This window comes from Euprymna scolopes, chromosome 30 (assembly GCF_053919585.1).
Source record: "Euprymna scolopes isolate OS-2025 chromosome 30, ASM5391958v1, whole genome shotgun sequence".
In the NCBI taxonomy this organism is placed as follows: Eukaryota; Metazoa; Mollusca; class Cephalopoda; order Sepiida; family Sepiolidae; genus Euprymna; species Euprymna scolopes.
Genome location: NC_136511.1, coordinates 51,126,323 through 51,148,822, shown reverse-complemented (window position 1 = coordinate 51,148,822; position 22,500 = coordinate 51,126,323). Strand labels below are relative to the sequence as shown.

Below are 22,500 nucleotides of genomic sequence, written 5' to 3'. Positions count from 1 at the left end.
ATATATATTATAAGCTTGCAGGCTTTGGGGTATGTGCCGCCACCTTTTAATTGCCATTGCTCCCAGGTTCACTCTAACCCGGAGTGGTAGTACCTGTTAGGGTGCCAACTATGGGTTGAATAGAAACCGACTTGAAAAAAAAAAATATTCTATTAAAAAAGTTTTCTTCAAAATAACTGGATTTGGCATTAAATAACATGAAAAGGGTTGATATACCATAAAACAAAAACAACTAACAAAAATATATGTGCTCTTACCACGACTTACATACAATTACTACATTTGCAATGTCTATGCAATTCTTGCAGCTATATACCTAGAAAATGGAGCTGTTAAAACTTGACAGTCATAGGGGACAATAGGGGAAGTAGCAACCCTAATTGAAGTTAGTATCCCTAATAATGCTTTGTTAAACAGAGCTGAGATGGAAAATATAACAAAATAAAAGGTTTTATGCACAACACGAAAAGAAACTGGAATCTTAGGAAGATCTCTATCATTCCAGTAATTATGAAAAGAAAAGTTGTCCATTTAAGCACAATTCACTGTTTCATTTCAGACAACTGCTCTCTATCGTTAGGGGTTTTGATTCATTCTGGAGGAAAAAGCCATCCGTAGTTTCCTTCCATCTTGTTTTGTCCTTGGTTTGGATAACCAGTTGGTTGTCAAGGTCGTCTCTGCATCAGATGTTTAGCCCTCCTCTAAGTCAAGGCTTCCCAAACTTCAAGACACCATGGAGCCCCTGAGCAAGGCAAAGGTTTTTCACGAAGCACTAACAAGATAATTTCTGAAATAAATATGAGAAACATTAATTTCAAATTCTAACACTAACTAATGATTAGAGCTTTGACAACAGAATATTCTTTTCCTTGTTTTGACTCTCGAGTATATATATGACACAGTTAGACAACCGATAGCCACATCACTCTATATAAAAGCATATTAACGGATACACACTCGAGAGTGAAAACAATGAAAAGAATATGCATTTGTCTTAGCCTTACTCATGATAATGTTTCTAACCATTTTCTTTGTTTTTAATTAATCAAAAACTGTTGCATTTTTTGTTAATTTATTTTTTTATTTTATTTCCCATCCTAAAGCTCTCTAAACCTGTAGCTATGTATCATGTTTGTTATATTTTGGTCTTATTAATATTGTTCTTATTCGTTGTTATTGTTTGTTGTTATTGTTCTTTGTTAAAAGTGAGTCTTATTAAAGTGCAGTCTTAGAGAGAGTTTTATTAAGAGGGATGTTGTTAAGAGAGAGATGTTGTTGTAAAGAGAGATTGTTCGTGTTATGATGAGATTCATATATATTAAACTTTCATACTTAGAAGTGTAGAAGCTCTTTGAGTGAGGAAACAGTGTTCAGACAGTCTTAGTGTTCACATTGTGTATATCAGATGTGTATGTAAAGACATTTTAAACCACATGATATACATAAGACATATATAACAATTTTCACTTTACCTTTTGGTAGAATTACAACACAAAGACGACATTTATAAAAACACATGATGGGTTTATTTCTTCTCCTGCCCGGTCGTGGTTTTCATCATCAAGAATTCAAAGCTTCACATATTAAGTTCAAAAAGTGACCGTCTCGCTTCTAGACGTTCAAATCCCAACTGCCGACTATCATCTGTCGTCCTCAAACTCCCTCTGACTCTCCCACAGTTTCTCCTCCAGTTTCTCCTCGCTTAACTCTAAAGTTTCTAACTATATCGAGAACTTCCCATTTTCCATGACGTCATACACATGTTAAAAACATGTGTCTTCTTTCATGTGTTTTGGAAATGCGTGTCCAAAACTTTCCCTTTGTTTACAAAAGGAATTTTAACCTATATTCCCAGTAACCTATATTTCCAATATGTTAAAAACATTTTTATTAAATTATCTTGTAGTTGCATTCTTTCAATTGAATTTTCATATCAGAGTTGACAATGCACATTCTTTTCTCAAAACTATTTTATCTCTAAGCTAAACAATGGTTTGTTTTACATTCCATTTGCTAGTTCTCTCTCGTAATCTATTTCTAAACCTAAATTATGAGGTTCGAATTTCGTCTATGCTATTTCATTTTCATTTTAACTAAATCTCTCTATTTTTATACTTACATGAAAAGGGGACAGCCCTTATCATGTAACAATATGCATTTCCAGTAAAAAAGATCAGTAATTAAACGTCTGCAGCCATTTAATTTTTCAAAACATTTGGTCCTTTTTAAGAAAGGGCTTCCGGAGCCCCTTAGCCTCACGCACGGAGATCCAGGGCTCTGTGGAGCCCAATTTGGGAAACTCTGCTCTAGGTCATTTCCATTTTCTCAAGATCCATTCTGTCGCTTTATATGTCCACTTGTTGTCTGTATATTTGAAATTTTTTATGTCTTGCCGTTTGTATAGGTGTGGTGACAGTATTTTATTTTACCACAGCAAACAGGATAATGAGATCTGCAAAGTTTTAGCAGTGTATTGGTAGATTTTTTCTGAATTTCTAGATATCGGTACACTAGGTCATCCCAAAGAACTTGCAACCCTATTAAAACTCCCCAGATATTTATGAGTTAAGAAGTAAAGCATTGAGAAAACCTCTATCAAAGTTCAGTAAGTTCTCCTTATCAATATCTCACAACATTTTCCGTTTTAATCTTTACAACTGATAACTTACTTTTCCCGCCCATCAGTTACGTGTTCGCAAACTTGAAATAAAAAACAAAATTCAGTGCCAATCTGGGATGATATTTGGCATCTTATGTTAAATATGCAAAATTTCTATATTTTTGTAAATTAATAATTCAATTCATCCCGAACTATGGTGCTTCTACAGAATTTGAACCAAACAAAACTGACTTTTGCTGAACTAAACTCAACAGTTAGGTTAAGGTAGGGTTAACTTAGTGTTAACAAAAAAAACCAGTTTGGTTCAAATTCTGTAGGAGTATCCTTATTTTTATATGATATTTAAATTTTAACAGACTATGTTTAGCCTAATATAGAAGCATAATATCTCCCCATTTCTAACGAATCTTTTTCTTTGTGTGTATATATATATATATATATATATATATATATATATATATATATATATATATATATATATTAATAGCATTACTAATTAAAGCAAAAAAAACAAATAAAAAAATAAACTTCAATAACAGCAACAATATTCGTAAACACATGACTACTACATACAAAGGTATTTCCACAACTATTACATACAGGGGTATTTCCACAACTATTACATACAGGGGTATTTCCACAACTATTACATACAGGGGTATTTCCACAACTATTACATACAGGGGTATTTCCACAACTATTACATACAGGGGTATTTCCACAACTATTACATACAGGGGTATTTCCACAACTATTACATACAGGGGTATTTCCACAACTATTACATACAGGGGTATTTCTACAACTTTTACATGCAAGTGTATTTCTACAACTTTTACATGCAAGTGTATTTCTACAACTTTTACATGCAAGTGTATTTCTACAACTTTTACATGCAAGTGTATTTCTACAACTTTTACATGCAAGTGTATTTCTACAACTTTTACATGCAAGTGTATTTCTACAACTTTTACATACAAGAGTATTTCCAAAACTACAATATACAATGTTCTTCTTATTAAGTATATAATTTTTATTTATATTACTTCCAAAACTGTGCACGAATTTACTTCCAGTAAGTAGAATTGGTACTTGGATATTTACCAAATCTTCTTATTTTGTATTATCCACTGCTTTTGTTAAAAACTATGCTACTTAAGTCTGTGTGTTGTAAAACTTATGTAAATGGCACCAATGCAAAGAACATCATAGCTTTTCTGGTTGCTGCAAACTATTCTAAAAACAAAACAATCAGTTTCATAAACATTGCAGACTTGAGCAACGGATAAATTATAAAAACATGTTAGCAATTGGAGAAATGACTTTCTTGATTCTTTGTTATTTTTATTATGCTTTCGAATGAAAAGAAAATAATGATAAAATAAAAAAATATGCGAAAATGTAAATCTGATAAAAACAAAATTTAATTATGGAATTAGACCTTTTACAAACAAAGAAAAAAGATCAGGCTGACATGTTTGTAAGCGCTTGGCATGCTAATGTGTATTATATGCCAGTAGGAGTATCCAGTATTGCTAGCAAGGCTACCTGGCATTGTCCGTCTGTCTGTCTGCTTATTGGTCTCCAAATAAAGGAGGGAGTGGACCTAATAATTCATCCCCCTTTTGTCCGTTTGTTTATTCGCACTTTTCTCAGTAAGCACGCTTTGGATTTTTTAGGGGAAATTTTCTACAAACATTAGTCATGGTGAAAGTAATTTTTTTCCAGAACAATTCTGGTTGTCTCCCTGGAGGCCATTATAGGGGTAAAATTGCCCCCCCCCCAAATCGTTCGTCTATTCGTTTGTTTGCACTTTTCTCAGTAACTACTACTTGAATTTTTTTTTTTGAAATTTTGCACAAACATTAGTCACGGTGAAAGTCAATTTTTGCCAGAACAGATTTATTCACTCGTGGAGGGGGACCCCACCTGTTAGGCGGCCAGACTTCTACAAAGACCTCATGAAGTTCGTTTCTGGTCTGTTTGAAGTTCTTTTCGTTAATTACAGCTATTTGTTAACCTGTAGGATTACTGATTTTTACCCCCCGACGTTGAGAAGGGGAAGACTCAGCGATTGAATTCAAAGTTGATGAGGGTTTGGCCAAGAAACATAACGGAATGGCAAAGAAACAACTTTGCCATTCTCACTCTATTAATTTGCGGTTCCAATTCTGGCATACCTTTGTTTGTCAAATGCAGAGATGATCTCGCTTTGACCATCTGTAAAATGTGGAATATCAAATGCAGCAGCAAGTTCTGGGAACATATTTACCAGAAAGACCGGTTGGAAATAAGTCATACACCATCCACTATGATTATGCGATTCCTACAGCTACGTACCTAGAAAACTGAGTGCTATTAAATCTGACGTACTTGATTTGAATATGGATAAAGAGAGAGGATAATGACGAAAAAAATGGAAGGAGTAAGGGAAGTATGGAATATGGAGAAAGAGAGGGAGAGAAAGTTAAAAAAAAAATAAAGGAAGAACATTGAGAAAGAGAGACAGGATGAGGAAAAAATAATAGAGATGGAAAGGCAAAGTGAGAAAGAAATGTAGAGAGAGAGAAAAATAGAGAGAGGGGGATATATAGAAATGGAGAAAGAAAGAAAGATGTAATTTATATATATGTACATATGTACATACAGTCTTTGAGACTTTACACGACCGGTCGGTCGCCACAGTCGATCGAAAATTTCTTGGGGCGACTAAAAGTCGTAAATCACTCGCCCGCCAGTCGATAAAATTTCTTTAAATAAAGAAACGGGAAAAACTCATTTATTTTACGACTCTCAAATATGCGGTGACTTAGAATGACCTATGTCTCATCATTTGTGAATTCTTTCATTTCTAGCTGTGAGACCGTTGGAATATCGTATTGAAAAAAGAGTGATCACGCTAAAGGTCAACAAGCGGTCAAATTTACACATTCGGCGTGTAGTCAAAATGTCGCCTTCATTTAGCTCTCTGATTTTGCAATTCATTTGGAAAAAATTCTTCGACGCTACAGCTACATACACTTCATGCTTACAAAAGTAAAGAGGGACATTTGAAAGAGGAAAAAAACGCATCGTTCCGTCAAACATATACCGAAAATTAAATTATACAACAAGTAAGTAATCAGTTTTCGCTTCAGTTTTATTTCTTCGTAAACAAACATTATTTATTCCAGGGACGATAGAAATGTATCAGGACATTGTTCAGTAATTATTGTAAGTAACTATTTCTGATTATTTTGACCTGCTGGGATGATTGTGTGTTTCAGAATATTTTTCAATTAGAGTCTTCATATTGAAATGTTTTAATGAAAAAATGAATCTCTAATATTTGTTTTGCATTTTAAAATATATTTATTTCAAGGGTATGATTTTACATTATGTTTTCTTTGTGTATAAAGTTAGATATATTCGTTTTCTAACGGTACCAGTAAACACAGTCTTGAATTATTTATATTTCAATTGTCATTTTGATACTACATATCAGCATCCGAAGAAATAATTCTTATTTCTATGGAGCAATAATATGAATGATGCTATATAAAGAAACTGGTGTTGTATTTTAACGTTTTGTTGAATATTTACTGAAATGTTTGTAGTAATAAAATAGTTTATTTACAAGAGTTGAACAATTATGCTCTTGTTAGATTATACACACGGTAATTTCTTCAATTGTAAAATTATTTACTATTATTGACTGAAACAAAGACATAAAGTAGGACGAGTAAAAATATTTTGGGGCGAGTAAAATTTTCCCTCACACTCGACCGGCGGTCGAGTGATTTTTTTTTTTTTTTTTTTCAAATCTCAAAGGCTGTATATATATATATATATATATATATATATATATATATATATATATATATATATAAAGAGAAAGAGAGAAAAGTGGAATATGGAGAAAGAGAGAGAGAGAGAATAATGGGGATAAAGTTGGAATATAAATAGAGAGAAAGAAAGATGGAATATGGAGAAAAAGAGAGAGAAAGGAGGCAGAGCAAGAAATGGAAAGAAAGAGAGATGGATAAGGGAGAAAGTGGGGAATAGATAGAGAAATGGTTCAGAAAAAGAGGAAGAGAGCAGTGGAGAAAAGAGGAGAAACGTTGAAAGGGAAGAAAGAACGAATACGTAAAGATGAAGAGAAGAAAATACGAGATAATAGATGAGGAAAAAAAGCAAAAGAGAGATTTGAATTGTTTTTGTGTTTCTGGCTTCTTGAGAAAAAACAGACATTCATTAAAGAAACCAAATCCTTTATTTTGTGTGCCCTGCCATTCCCTTCTGCCTGTCACCCACGCCCAATCTGTCAGAGACCCCCATCCATTCCCATCCCAAATGATAACTCTATTTGATAACAACAAAAAAAGGTCAAAAGTCAAGTCATACGAAGCCTCCTCGTTTTTATACATTTATTAGTTGCGAGAGTGTTGATGTTAAAATTCGGGACTCAGATTTACTGTTTATATGTTTGCCCTTGTTTGTGTCTTAACGATTCAATGTCAGGGCTTTTCATAAGGTTCAAATTATCTCATAATCAAGTAGAAACTGTCAGGGTACTATGATACTTTCGTTCTTCCTTTTTTTTAATGGCATTTCTCAAAGCAATTTAGAGGAGTAACTTGAGAGTGCCCTGTTTCTCTCCCAAATTAGACTGTGTGTGTGTGTGTGTGTGTGTGTGTGTGTGTGTGTGTGTGTGTGTGTGTTTTTCATAAAACAACATTGATTATCGTCAGATTTCGACCAAACTTGCCGCAAAAAAGTCTTCCAGATACATCGTGGAATAAGAAAGAATCTATGCTGCAAATCAGATCAACAGTATTAAAATTTATGCACACCCTCCACTTCTTCCTCATTTCCTTGGCCCTTTCGACTGGCAGGATTTCCGGTCCATACTGTTTTAGAGGTCACGTGAGGTAGTTTACAAAAACCCTTACATGAGAGTGCTTTGGCTCTTTTTTTTTTTGCCCATTTCTTTTATTACCATTATTATTCAGCAGCAGAACAGTACTGCTGAGGCTCTGTGACATATGCCCAAAACAGAAACCCAGTCTCCTTTTTACTATTACCGACCTGAACTGAAGATTACTTGTGACAAATCCGAGGTGGCAGTTACAAGTTAGCCATCATTTATCTCTGAATTCCTGCCTGGATTGCCACCAAATCTGTTACAAAAAAAAAAAAAAAAAAAAAAAAAAAACAGAATTGAGGGATGCACACGTGCCACCTGTTGCTCGAACATTTCACCCGCCCAGATAAGTTCTCGCAAAGCACTTTTTTGTTGTTTTTTTTTTTTACAAAGGAGTCACCACTTATCAAGGCCCAGAGGTCATTCGAGGATAAGGGTTAATGGATATACATTAGTCAATGGGATTATAGCGTAGTAAACATAAGTAGTGGGAACTTTGTAAATTGGATTACTTAGGGAGACGGTTCATCAAGAACTTGTTTACGTTAGACTTGAAGACAATCAGATTGTAGTCAGCTGGAAAGCAGGCAATCAGAAGAAAGCTCCATAGGTGTGCAGTTCTAAGAAAGAATTGGTTCAGTTATATCTTTTCTGGACAGGAGGTTGCCATTTCATGTGTTGTGTTTTCGGATCTGTTTTTTTTTATTTAGGCTAGATGCCACTCAAGGATAAGGGTTAATGTGATAAAATGATCATCAAAATTAAGTTCTTTCCCTCTCTCTCTCTTATTAAGCTAGCAAATAGGAAAGAGGGTTTTAGTTCTCTCCCTCTGCAAGAACTTAGACACCAGAGTCAGAAAGTAGGATGGAGAAGTTAGTGCCCCAAAGGAGAGGCACTCTAATCTGGAAAAAGTGCCTGGGCAACCCTGTGGAAATTTCTTGGCAAGGGCGCCTCAGGCAATAACCTAACCTTGTCTCAAAGAGAGGAGGCAAATCCTGGGAGGGTGAACCTCCTAGAACTGCACAAAACTATTATCACACCGTCATCAATAGGGATCAAATCATTACAGGAATGCTCTAATCTCTGTTGATTTGAGAGTGGAGCAAGAATAAAAATCTCTTGCCGGAGTTTATCAATATATATATTTACCATTATCTTTAAAATTAGGCATCTCTTTTTAGAAGCTTTCCTTTGAGGCAGCACCTCTCTTATCACACCAAATTTGCTTGACCTCAAAGAAGAGAACCAATAGAACTTGTGCTCCTAATCTTCGATGTCAAGCACAATCCAACCTAAAACTCCAAAGATGCCATATTCTACGATTATAATTATATTATTTTTGTTTTCTGTTTGTATGTGATTGTGTAGCTTGCAACTGGCTCACTAGCTGGTGCTTGACCTGTATCCATGCCAAAACCTGAACGTAGATTCCATGAGCAAAGCTTCTTTCTTAGAACCGCATGCCTGTGGAACTCTCTTCCGTTTCCCTGCTTTCCAGCCAACTACAATATTGTCATCTTCAAGTCCAATGTAAACAAGTATCTTGATGACCCGTCCCCTTAAGTGATCCAATTCAACAAATTTCCACGACTAATGATTACTACAACATTGTCCCGTTGATTATCGTAAACTCATTAACCCTTATTCTTGAGTTGCCTCTGGGCCTTGATAAGTGGTGACTTTGTAAAAAAAAAAAAAAAAAAAAAAAAAAAAAAAGGAAAAAATCATCTGGGTTGCTTGTGTGAAAGTGTCTGATATTGTAAAAGGTGAAGCTCCTAATATCTCAGGTTCACAAAATTATTAACTGTGGTGAATCTGTAAGGGTTAAGAAGAAAAACACAACTTAGTATTTAGTAGAAATGAAATATATTGAAAAGAAAAACAAATACAATAAATAAAGAATGAGGTTATACGTCAGTCCGACTGCCCAGTGTGCATGACGTATACATAACACCAATAGACATATTCTCCTTGTCTTTATAGTTCGAACTGATAAAGTAAATATGCCCGCAAGTTGATTGGTCAATGTGTGATCAAATTCCCTAACAGGGATAGTTCTCCAAGAGATAAATCATTATTTATGACTGCTTCATATACATCAAATCTGTTGCCAAGATCGCTGGAAAAATGGTTGGATCATTCTACTGCTCCAGTACGTATCTTACTGCTGATGCAATCCTCTATCTGTATAAGAGTCATATATGCCCTTAAATCGTGTACTGTTTCCATACCTGACCAGAAGCTGCTCAGCATACCCTATTCATTTTGAGTTAAAAACCGGTTTCGAATCCTAGTAGGTGATGTTCTTTTTCTGTCCCCTATAACCTTTTTCCCACAGAGACGTTGCAAGCCTGTTTCTGCTCTATTGTTATTTTCATGGCAAATGCTCGACTGAACTCCAATCTATGGTCCACTCATGCTAAACTTTCACAAAAACACTCGACTAGCTACAACAACCATCAACATTTTCCCCCACTGTCTATCTATATCTAAATGCAGATTCCATGAACAAAGCTTCTTTCCTGCCTGTGTGTGGAACACTGTTCCGCTGGCCTGCTTCTTGGTTGAATACAACATAGTAGCCTTCAAATCCAATGTAAACAAATTCTTGTTGAGTTGTCTACATAAATAATCAAATTCTACACAATTTATACTATTAACGATTACTACACTACAACCTTACATTCATTAACCCTTATCCTCGAATGGCCTTCTGGCTTTGATAAGTGGTGACTTCCAAGTAAAAACAAAAAGTGTACCTCACTATTTTGTTCTTCATTTTCAGCACTAACAAGGTTTGAGCTAAACCCAGTTTCCGCCATAACTTAGCCCCCGTCATCTACCGCCACTGCATATGCCACTAAATGGTGGACCAAATTGAACCAGAGTCAATCCAATATAAATCTTTCTGCTGATTTTAAATTGATCGGCACAGATAGATATAAAATAGTAAAGATAAACTCAATACATGCAGAAACAGAGCTTCTTAATACCATATTAATAACAAAAATCCCTGATAACTGCAACATGGTAAGTGCTCGTCTGAGCTCCCATCTATGATCCCATGTTGCCGGACTTCCTCCAAAAAAATACTCGACTAACTACAACCACTATAAACAATTTCCCCCGCTCTCTAAATGTGCCTAAATCTAAACGCAGATTTCATGAACAAAGCTTCTTTCATAAAACTGCCTGCCTGTACCACTGTTCCGTTGGGCAGCTTCCCGACCAACTACAATATCGTAGCCCTCAAGTCCAATGTAAACATGTTCTTGCTGTACCGTCCTCTTAAATAATCAAATTCAACCCAACTTACACCCTTAACGATTACTACACATCCACCTTACATTCATAAACCCTTATCCTCGAATGGTCTTCTGGCTTTGATAAGTGGTGGTTTCCAAGTAAAAAAAAATGTTTACCTCACTATTTTGTTCTTAATCTTCAGCACTAACAAGGTTTGAGCTAAACCCAGTTTCCGCCATAACTAGCTGCCCTCCCTCCTCCTCACTTCTAGTCTTGTACTCTGCTAAGCCAGGTTTAGTTGATGTTTGTGTTATTAGATACAGAAGGATTATTTGAGCTGAGAAATCAGGTTAGCATAAGAAGAATACAAAAAGAAAAAAAAAAAGGAGGCACCACCCACATCCTTCTTACATGACATTTTATCTAGCAGGTCCTTTGCCTTATATATCAAAAAAATAGCTGTAATAATACCTCCTCATGCCATAGCTGCTCGGCTGGCTAACGACTGGGCTACTTTAAAATGGCAGAAAACATGAGACAGATAGCAGACGACGTTGGAAAATGTAGTTTGTTTGGCATGAGGTGTGTGTGGAGGTATTTAGTTCTTTCCCACTACAAGAACTGACACCAGGGTCAGAAAGTGACGGGCACTCTGATCTGGAAAAAGTGGCTGGGCAATCTCGTTGGCATTCCCTGGAAAGGGCATCTCAGGCGATTAGCAATAAACTAACCCTTTCTCAAAGTGATAAAGCGAAGCCTGGGAGAGTGGACTTCCTAGAACTGCACAGAACCAGCATTAGACCACAATCAACAGAGACCAGGTTATTACAAGAATGGTCTAATGTCTGGTGTTTTCTTTTTTTTGTTTTTTTTCTTACACAGGAATCGCCACATATCAAGGCCCGGAGGCCACTTGAGGATAAAGGTTAATGGGCATACATTAGTCAATGTGATTATAGCGTAGTAAACATAAGTAGTGGAGATTTTGTAAATTGGATTACTTAAGGGGACGGTTCTTCAAGAACTTGTTTACATTGGACTTGAAGGCAATCAGATTGTAGTCAGCTGGAAAGCAGGCAATCGTAAGAAAGTTCCACAGGCGTGCAGTTCTAAGAGAGAAGCTTTGTTCATGGAATTTACATTTAGGTTTAAGCACAGGTAAAGAGTGTGGGAAATTATTGATAGCGGTTTTGGCTAGACAAGTGTTTTTCATGAAAGTTTGGTGAGAGGGGACCATAGATTGAAGCTCAGCTGAGCATTTGCCATGAAAATAACGATAAAGCAGAGACAGGCTCGCAACATCTCTTCTGTGGGAAAGAGGTTGCAGGAAAGAGAAAAGGACCCCCCCCCCATTAAGCTACGAAGTGTATTTTGAACACTTTCAAGGCAGGATAAGCTACTTCTAGCAGCTCCTGCCCAAACATAACAGAACTCCATCATTGGCCGTGCCTGGCTTTTATATAGGTAGAGAATTGCATCAGGAGTGAGATATCTACTGGAGAATAATCTAATGTCTGGTGGTTTTTTGGTCCAAGGATAAAAGTCTCCGGCTTGATTAGCATGGAGTGAGAAGGAAAGACGAATATGAAGGCTTAAAAGATGAAAAAAGCTAATCAGTAAGAAAGAAAACTTTCAAAACAAAATGGAGTTTGGGGCATTTTTATAGTGTAGACAACACAACGAAAAGTGGTCAAAAAATAAATATACAACAAAATAAATGTTACCAAAGGCAAGATAAGTTACTCTTCTACCCACTTGGATAAGTTTTTTGTGTTTTAAGTTATTTTAAAGCTTTTAGAAACCCAACCAATAAATGATGCTGTGACATTTATTGGGCGGGTTTCTATCAGTATTTGTTTAATTTTCGATTTTTGAGCGATTTCCAAACTCCCTAGATTACAGTCTCATGTCAGCCAAGTTTTCCTTGTTCTAACTTAAGTCTTGGCACTACTTGTGTTTCAAAGTAAAAAAAAAAAATTTTAATTGAAAAAAAACAAAAAACACTTTAAATAAGTTAAAACACAAAGTCCTTATTTAGGTAGGTAAGATACAAATTTATTTTGCCTTTGGTAACATTTATTGGTTATATATTTGCTTTTTTGACAAGTATTTTTCTTTGTTTTTTTTGTTTTTTGCTACCCGACAAAATGCACGAAGTTTTGAACAGAACAAGAGTAAAAAAAAAAAGAAATAGAAATCATGAGAAGTTAAACAAAAAGTAACATGGCTGAAAGCAGATCAAAGCAGAGGGCAAATTAAACTTTAAAAAATGTATATTATACCATTTGTCTAAGAGAGTACCTATTCACTTGCCTCTCCATGAGGGCAGAGTTGGACAAAAGGTCGTTTTTTTTTTAATGCGGGGAAAGTCTGACTCTTCAAAAAAGGGCACTCTGGATTGAAACAAAAAATGGTGCTTATCCAGATTGGCACTTATGAAGACAATAAAAAGTAAAGAAAATGCAGTAAAGTCTGTATGATGTACGTACTCGTTACAGAACAAAGATGGCATATTCCAAAAATTACGTAAATTGATCAAGTAGTTTTTTTTTAACTAAGAAAATTAAAATTCACAATTTTTAGCGATTTTGCTACTTTTGAACATAGGGCTGATTTTTTACCTTAATACTTCGATTTGAGTTGTCTCCCTTTTATTTATTTAATTGGATTTCATCATGCCCGACAAAAAAAATATACTTAATATTACTAAATTATTTTTTAAAAAAAACCAACAAAAAAAAAACAACATTAATCGTGGTAGCAAGGGAAAATTTTCCGCCATCTTGTTTAAATCAAAACTGAAAATTACCTTCCTTTTTAACTCTTCTGTGTTTTACGATCGTTTACTTCGAATTCTATTCTTTAATAAATAGTTTTCTACCTTATCGATATTCGTAATTTTTGGATATGATCATCTTAAAAATACGAGGAATACGTTTGTTTTCATGTGAAATTCAGTATTACGATTTCCGAAATCTCGTCCCAATAGTGCAGAAGCGCCGTATTTATCTTTACTATTTATTTAATTTTCGTTACTTAAATAAATTGCTTTTATTTTGATGTGTGGTTGGTTGGTTGGTTGTTTTTGTTTTACGGCATATCAACCCTTTTCGGGTTATTTAATGCCGAATCCAAAGATTTTGAAGAGAAATTTTTTAAATAGAATATATTTGTTGTTTTCACGTCAGTTTCTATTTAACCCATAGTTGGGACCCTAACAGGTACTACCACTCCGGGTCAGAGTGAACCTGGGAGCAATGGTAATTAAAGGGTGGCTCCACACTCCCCAAAGCCCACAAGCTGGGGCCTCACCACTGGATATAGTTTAAGGTCATATCCAGGACCCCCATTGAGGGACTTTTACCCTCTGCAGGGGGGGCAGTCAGCATATTCTAATGCCCCACCGACAGGGCCTTTGATGTGTGATTCTTTTTTTTTTTTTTTGTTAAAAAGTTTCTTAAAATGCCCCCCCCCCCGCAAGGTTTCTTCTATTTCATATAACAAACTGACTTTTTTTACAAGGGGGTTATCACTTGTCAAGGCCTGAAGATTACTCGAGGATAAGGGTCAATAAGTGTGCGGTGGTCACCAGGACAACAGCGTAGTAATTGTTAGTGGTGGAAATTGGACATACTTTTATTATTTAAGGGGATGACTCAACAAGAACTTGTTTACATTGGACTTGAAGATGACCCTGTTGTAGTCAGCTGAAAAGCAGGCCAACAGAACAGAGTTCCATAGGCGAGTAGTTCTAGTGAGGGAAGTGGTTGCAGCTGTACCGCGAGGTAAAATACCAGGTTGAGAAACTAGTGCGGTCTATCCTTGTCTCGAGAGTAGATGGGACTCTCTTAAGGAGTGATAGGCACCCCATCTAGCGATGGCATTATGATAAAAAATACCCTTAATAGGCCTGGCGAAGCATCAAGTATTCAGCTACCGACAGGATTTAAATTACACTACAAACTCATGTAGTGAGATCAATCTTGGCCGTGGCCGCACTGGGATGGCTATGGCTGGATGACTTATCTCCCTTGTTTCAGTTAAATTCTACCATTTTAAATTTAAAATTGGTGGATCAAGAATAAGTATATATTTTTGTTTTTCATTTTCATAAGTTTTGAAATGTTTAATAATTTCGACATGACAAGTAAGTACGTACTAGTGATTTTAATTAAAATGCTTTATTTTGATATTTTTTTTAGATATCGATTTATAATGTGCAAGTGACGATGATTCGATGAAAGTGTGTATGATATTTAACAAAATTGGTTGGACATCTTCAAATATCAAGGTCCTGGATATGACCTTAAACTATATCCAGTGGTGAAGCCCAGCTTGCGGTCTTTGGAGAGTATGGAGCCACCCTTTAATTGCCATTGTTCCAGGTCGACTCTGACCCGGAGTGGTAGTACCTGTTAGGGTCCCAACTATGGGTTAAATAGAATCCGACTTAAAAACAAGAAATATATTCTATTAAAAAATCTTCCTTCAAAATCTTTGGATTCGGCATTAAATAACCTGAAAAGGGTTGATATGCCGTAAAACAAAAACAACCAAACCAAGCAACCAATCAAATTACCAAAAATACATTCAATTTGTTTTAAACTATGCCTTTGTTTTTGTTATCAAATTATTGTTTTTAAATGCAATTTTGAAAATTAAATTGAAAAATCACAGTATGGTCTACTCTCTTAAATTATTGTTGGAACCAAATTCTTATAAAAGTATACATTGTTTTTTGTTTTTTTTTGTTTTAGAAGCGGCTAACTATTTTCTTTAATTACAGATTTGGCAACTTTCGGTTAAATTTGAGTTCAGTTTAGCTTGACAATTCATCATGTGGTTTCAACAGGATGGAGCGACATGCCATGCAGCGTGTGATATGATCAATTTACTGATAGAAACATTTCGGGCCAAGATGAAAGTGTAGTATCTGTTCTGATGCTACAATTCAATATTTTTTTGTTCTCGGTTAGTGGAGGAGAAATGAGACAATTTTTATTTTTGTTCCTCCCGCCACATTAAAACCCGACCTTAGTATCTAACTCTGCTCTCGTGGGGAGGAAAGTAAATAGGAATATTTGATAAACGAGTAATTTCAGGAAATGAACCTGCTTACTGGCGACGTTGTTCAGTCCATTTAGCTCCATTAAATTATTTTCTTTGGAGATATGTCAAGTCTCATATCTATGCATGAGCTGCAGGGCCATATGCCTGAAATTGTATTTAAATTATAAAAGCAAAAAATTTAATCTTTGGAATAAACCGCATATTTTTATAAGAATATTTTTCTGTGACTTATTTTAATTGTAACTTTTGCACTTCAAAAAAAACCCCAAAACACCCTTTCTATCTCACTCTCTCATATATATATATGACTATGATTGGGACGATTAATCGTAAATTGGAAAAATCAAAACTTTTGGAGGTATCAGAATAGGAAAAATGTGTGCCTATTTTCCGATGCCAAAAATGACTCCTTTAATTATCTTTTTTAATTTGATTTTGTTTAAAACAAAATCTTCCGCTGGTGGTAATAATAATAAAATAAAAAGTATTTGTTGATTTTTAAACCACCAGCAAAACTAAAAATCTATATATCCCCCTCCCCCCTCCACACACAAGCATGTGTTTTACGTTTGAGAAAATATTTACACATTCAACATGTGAATTTACGGTAATTGTGAAAAAATAACAACTTTATAGTTAAATATTTAGAGATTTATAAAGAATTGGAATTGGGAATTTAGTACAGAATTGGTAATTGTATCGGAATTGGGAAAAATATTGGAATCGTCTCATCACTAATATATATATATATATATATATATATATATATGTATACATATATACCCTATAAAACTAACTGGTACTTACTGCAATGTTAACATAAAACAAAAATGACAGGTCCACACGGATTAGTGGGCGAAGGGTTTAGTCATATAGCATTTAAGATATGCCAAATATTTTACCTTACGATTTTCCTGAAATTGGATACATATTGGATTTATGGAAGCATAAAACACATTCATTTTTATCTACGAAAATCAAATGAGGAAATAACTTTCATAGCTTAAAGGAGAAATAACTCTCATAGCTTAATTAAACTTCGATTTTTATACATAACTAGCCGGGGTGCCCGGCGTTTCCCGGGTGTTTTGGAAGTGTAAAAGAAAAAAAAGTTTTGGTAGGAAGGTAGGCTGGAACCCGAAGCCTTGACACGAAGATGGAAAAGAAAAGGAAAAAAACTGGCGTCTTACCCGCTCGGCCACAACAGGAGAGGAATGAAAAGCATTTTGATTTAACAATTATAAAGTTAAATGACAGGTGCATGAATTTAATAAGGTCAAACATCACGCCATACGCCCCCTCCCCTGATAAAAGCCTTTGTTGGACATACAGAAAAAATGCATAAACACACACACATTTTCGCTTTTATATTATAGATAGCTGGTGTCGGCTAATAATAATTGAAAATAAATTAAATATAAATTAAGTTAAAAATAAATAAATCAACTTCATATAATATTTCTGAATAGAACTGTTAAAACACTTCTATAATAAAAAACATTTAAAAACATGGAGATGATTATGAAAACAGATTTTCTTTAATCTATTATGAAAATGAGGTTACTTCTTGAATGTAGATTTCCTTGGAATAAATCTGTTATATATATAAAAGTGAACGTGTGTGTGTGTGTGTGTACATTTTCCTACGCAATAACTCTGTCAATTTTAAGTCTACAGACTCAAAATTTGATATACAGGGTACTGAGATTTGGGGAAATCTTTGTAATCTGTTTTCGGCCAAAAATTTGGCTGTTAAGGGGTCAAAGTTCAACGATTTGACCTTTGAGAAATCTACCAAACTCCTTTTGGGTCTAAACACGTGAAATTTTAGATATAGGTTCCTTGGACATGGATCTAACTTAATAACTTGATTTAAGCCCAAAACAATAAATGTAAAGGGGTCATAATAGGGGTCAAATTAAAAGATATTAACCGTTTTTTTTTTGTTTGTTTTTTTGCTCAAGATACACCTCCAAACACCCGGGCAACGCCGGGCTAAAATGCTAGTAGTATATATAGAAATCATGCTGGAATAAAGTATATAAAATTTTGTTTCCAGTGTGGAAATTAATTTATGAAGCAGTGTACCTTTTTATACATATTAATCAAATTGTGAACAAACAAACAAACAAGCAGACAGGAATACGATTTTATTATACAAGATGCATACGTATATAATCACTTGTTTGTCTGTTCTTCTCAGCAAATTGCTATTTCTTGCATTATGTTATGATGGCCTTCTAACACTTCTCTATATAAGACCACACACAATGCTTTAAGTAAACTACATCTCATATTTCTCTATCTCTTTTTTATTTTTTATTCCATTTTCACCCTAAACAAGGCACATTACCACTTTGATGTATGGGTGTTACTATCAGGGACATAAGTTGCAGGGATACTATGTAGGGAGTTGAGCAGCAAGATGTCTGTTCGCATTACATTTAAACTTCTGCATGTCAGTACAGTCAGGGAAGCAGGAACTCAGAAGAGAATTCCAAAGTCTAGCAGTTCTAGGGAAGATACTATTAGAGTAGAAGACTGTCTGTTTGTCTGTCCGTTTCATTTGGAAACTGCTGAAACTATTTGGCTGAAATTTTGTATGGACCATTGTCATAAGGTGCAGCGAACTGAGTATTATGGTATCCATTCGATGCACAATTAGGGATTGATAGGAATTAATCACCACAACGCTACATATACTCTGTAAGTTTTCTCAGAAACTATTGGTCCGACCTGGCTAAAATTTTTATGAACCTTTTCTGAGACAACAGCTATAATTTTTGTCATGTGAAAACTAGGTAAAAAGTCTAGTCTACAATAATACCTAATTTTGTAATAATTTTTTTTTTAGTTTTATTTTTTTTATGTTGCATTCTAAAATATTCAAAGGAAAAATATCTATCTTGGAAATCCAAGCAAACTTGGTTCTTATTTAGAATTAAACTTAATTTAAAGAAATAAAAATATAATTCACAAAAATCCTTATGATATACATACTCGACATTGAATGAAGATGCCATATTCCAAAAACCATGTAATGATCAAGTCTTTTTTTATATGGAAAATTATTATTTTACGATTTTTGGCGATTGTAATAGCAAATTGTAGATAGTGCAAGATTGGTTTTGATCTCGATAGTTCGAATTGAGTTGTCTCTCCTTCATAATCATGAAATAGCGTTTTACTTTGTAATAAGGTTCGATTTTCTTAGTTAAAAAAAATGATTTCACAATTTACGTGATTTATGGAATATGACATGTGACGGGTACATACATAAATATTTGTCTGCATTTTTTATTTATTAATTTTTTTTTATTCATTTATTCTTTAAATTAGGTTGAATTTTTAACAAGAACTGCAAAGTTTTCTTACTGCTTTTGTTCTGCAAATAAGTTTTTTTTTTTTTTTTTTTTTTTCCGGTAAAAGAACCGGCGCTGCTGCTGCTTCTAAAAAGTAGAAACTAAATTTGGTACCAGTTTAGTAACTGCAACCGCCACCAACTTTCTATCTTTCATTCCTTGTCTCGCTCCCCCCCTTCTCTACTCTATCACCTTTCTTTTCATTATCTCTATTATGAGTAAAGAATCCTGAAGACCACAAGAGTTCTTGGCACTGGTAGTTGGAGGAGGCAGGGCAGAATGATGGGTTGTGTGCTTTTTGTTTTGGGGGATTCGGCTTGGCAGTTTGAAGAATCTGATGGAGGACCGACAAGAGTTGCAATATAAGCCAAGAATAAAAATACAAGAGAGTTAAAAGAAAGAAGGATAAAAGGCACTAAATACAACAATAGAAGAAAGAAAATACACACATAAAAAAAAAAAAATCAAACGCTCATGTGTTAAATTCTTTACCTCTGCTGGATATATACTTACCTCTACATGCATGCAACTCTGCGTAACATAGTTACGATAACTTCAGAAAAAGAAGGTGAAAAAAAATATATATACTGTTTTTGAAAAATATAATTTTGAAAACTACGAAAATAATTTATTTTCACTCCAAATAACAAAAAAGAATTTTTTTGCAAAGAAATTTTGAAGGAACAATATTTTATTAAACAAAAAAATAAATAAAAATAAAAAATATTTTTTAAAAGCCTAAAATGGAAACAAAAAAATAGAAAACTAGTAAAAATTATATTTAAAAAAAAAAAAATAAATAACATAGTAATAATTATTGGTTTATAAGTATATGTTTACACAACCTGGGGTGAGCAAGACTGTTAAAAGAAAGAATAAAGAAACCTTTATATCTGGATTAAGGGGCTGGGTTTTCTACGAGGGATATACCAAAAGTACCACAAGGGTGTTTAAATACAAATAATAATAATGATAAAATAAAACTTGAAAAAGCATAAAAACACAAACAGAAGAAAACATATTTTGGAAAAATAAAGAATAAAAGAAAGTCAAAAAGTTAAAGGAAGGAAGCGCCCTCCCCCTAAAAAAAAAAACAAACAAACAAAAAACAAAAACAAAGAAACAATTTTGCTATGCTTGACTTGAAGAGGGTCACAGACCTTTTTTAAATGGATGAATTAATTGGTGGCGAAGTCGAACCTACTGCCGAAGAAGATAGTGAGGAAGATGAAGACAGAGGAAACGGGCAACAACAACGGCAGCATCATTTAGATATGCTTCTGCTATGGAAATGTACGAATCTCGTTGGAATTACCATCAAGGGTTGATCCACTACACATACAAACAGACAAGCAAACTAACAACTCTGTTTTTCTTATTCATATATTTATATTCAAAACTGAAGTTAAAACGTCTCATACAATTGGATAAAATTGTCTGCTTACCGAAGTCGCAGTAAATAATTTTAAAATTAAAAAAAAAAGACTTTTTAAATTAAAATTCTAATTTTTTTAATACCAAAACAACAAAAGGGGGGAAAAACACGGATCTATTTATTTAATTTAATTTTTTCCCCCTGTGTGCTTGCTTGAGAACGTAGGGCGGCTCTGCATGGGGGGAAAAAAACTTAAAAAGATTACAAATCGCCGTGAAATCGTGAAATACTGAAGAAGGGACTCTCGTCGAAACAGGATGAAGAAGTTAGCTTTGGGCTTCTTAAAGGTAGGTTTCCTGAGAACATTTTTCCTGGTGGTTTTCTTTTTTCGTAAATGGTGGACGATTCTTCCCTTAAAGGTACACACCTTAAAATCATCACAATATGCACATTAGTATGGGTGGAAGCATATAATGTGTGTGTGCGTGTGCGTGCTTATGTATGAGTATGTATCTGTGGATATATGCGTATATATACATAGGTATGCATGTGTGTATACTTATGGAGATGTTGGTGAATATGTGTGTGCATGCATAAATGTACGTATTATATATATATATATATATATATATATATATATATATATAATATAAAGCTGAATGTCTGTGTGTGTGTGTGCGTCTGGTCACGAATAGGATCCAATATGGTTGACTATTTTAAAAATCTGATTACATATAATGATAGAAGATGTATCGAGACACAGGAATGGGTATGTTTGATCCTGCAGAATGGTGGTTCATTAAAATTGTGGGGTCTGCGTTCGCGCCTGGTTCACAAAGTATGGAAATAAAAAATTTAAAAATTAAAAAAAAAAAAAAAAAGTTTACAAGTGTTTTTGATATAGATGTACATAATAATACTTTGATAAGTATGTTTTAACTTAAATAGGGATGGTATAATAAAATTGTGGGATCTGCGTTCGCGCCTGGCCTCCATAGAATGGAAATAGACACAAACTTTAATAAAGACTTTTCATATCTTTTTCATATCTATCTGCGTAAGTATACTTTGATAATTATGTTTCAGTTTGAAGAAATATGGTATAATAAAATTATGGGGTGTTCGTTCGCGCCTGACCTCCATAGAATGGGAATATGTCACAAAGTTTTACAAGGTTTTTTAATATAGATCCACAGAATATTGTGATAAGTGTTTCAGTGTGAACAGGTATGGTATAATAAATTATGGGGTTTATCTATTTTATTTTTACTTTCATCATATTTTGCTTTGGTTTTGATACCCCCGAATTCGAAGCTATCTCTTTACAACCCTTCCTTTTCATAACCTATCATACTTTCATAAATCAGAGTCCATTTTCTGTAGGCTGTTTTTGAACCCAGTCAACGACGGGCACTTTTGCTAGTACATATATATAATTATATATATGCAGACATACACATACATACATATATATATATGTGTGGTGAGAATAATGGAAATAGTATTCCGACGAAATAGAGAAAAATAAAAAGGAACAAACCGAGTTGTGTTCATTAACATTTCATTTTTATTTCATCCTGAGGAAGTCTCGAAATAAAGACGAAACGTTGATGAATGAACACATAAATCTGTTTATTCCTTATATATATATATATATCCTTTTTTATTTTCTTATGATTTTGTTGTAGCTGGGAATGGGACATCCTACCGGATGCCAAACATTCACCTATTATCTCAGACATTCTAATCGAATGATCTTAAAGATTCTAACAGTCCCTTTAAGCGCAATTGTGTGCATTTCTCTTACACGTGGTTCACTGGGTATATTCGCTAGGTAGTTTTTTAACTTCTTGTTCATGAGTCCGGTTGCTCCTAAGAGATTTTCCTAAGATTCCAATCTCTACTCCCGTCATAAATAAGACCT

At 34.3% G+C, this 22,500-nt stretch overlaps 1 protein-coding gene across 9 annotated transcripts in view; it reads left to right on the top strand.

Moving 5' to 3' along the window:
* LOC145254801 (uncharacterized) overlaps positions 1-22,500 on the top strand; it is a 456,223-nt gene that overhangs the window by 352,437 nt on the left and 81,286 nt on the right. Inside the window, exon 1 of one of the 9 annotated variants that reach the window (XM_080113593.1) lies at positions 20,756-20,923. The exons of the other annotated variants lie outside the window; for them this stretch is intronic. Coding sequence (XP_079969719.1) covers positions 20,894-20,923 — 30 coding nt within the window. The 5' untranslated portion in view covers positions 20,756-20,893. Of the gene's footprint in view, positions 1-20,755; positions 20,924-22,500 lie in introns of those variants that run through there. 9 annotated transcript variants of the gene reach the window in all.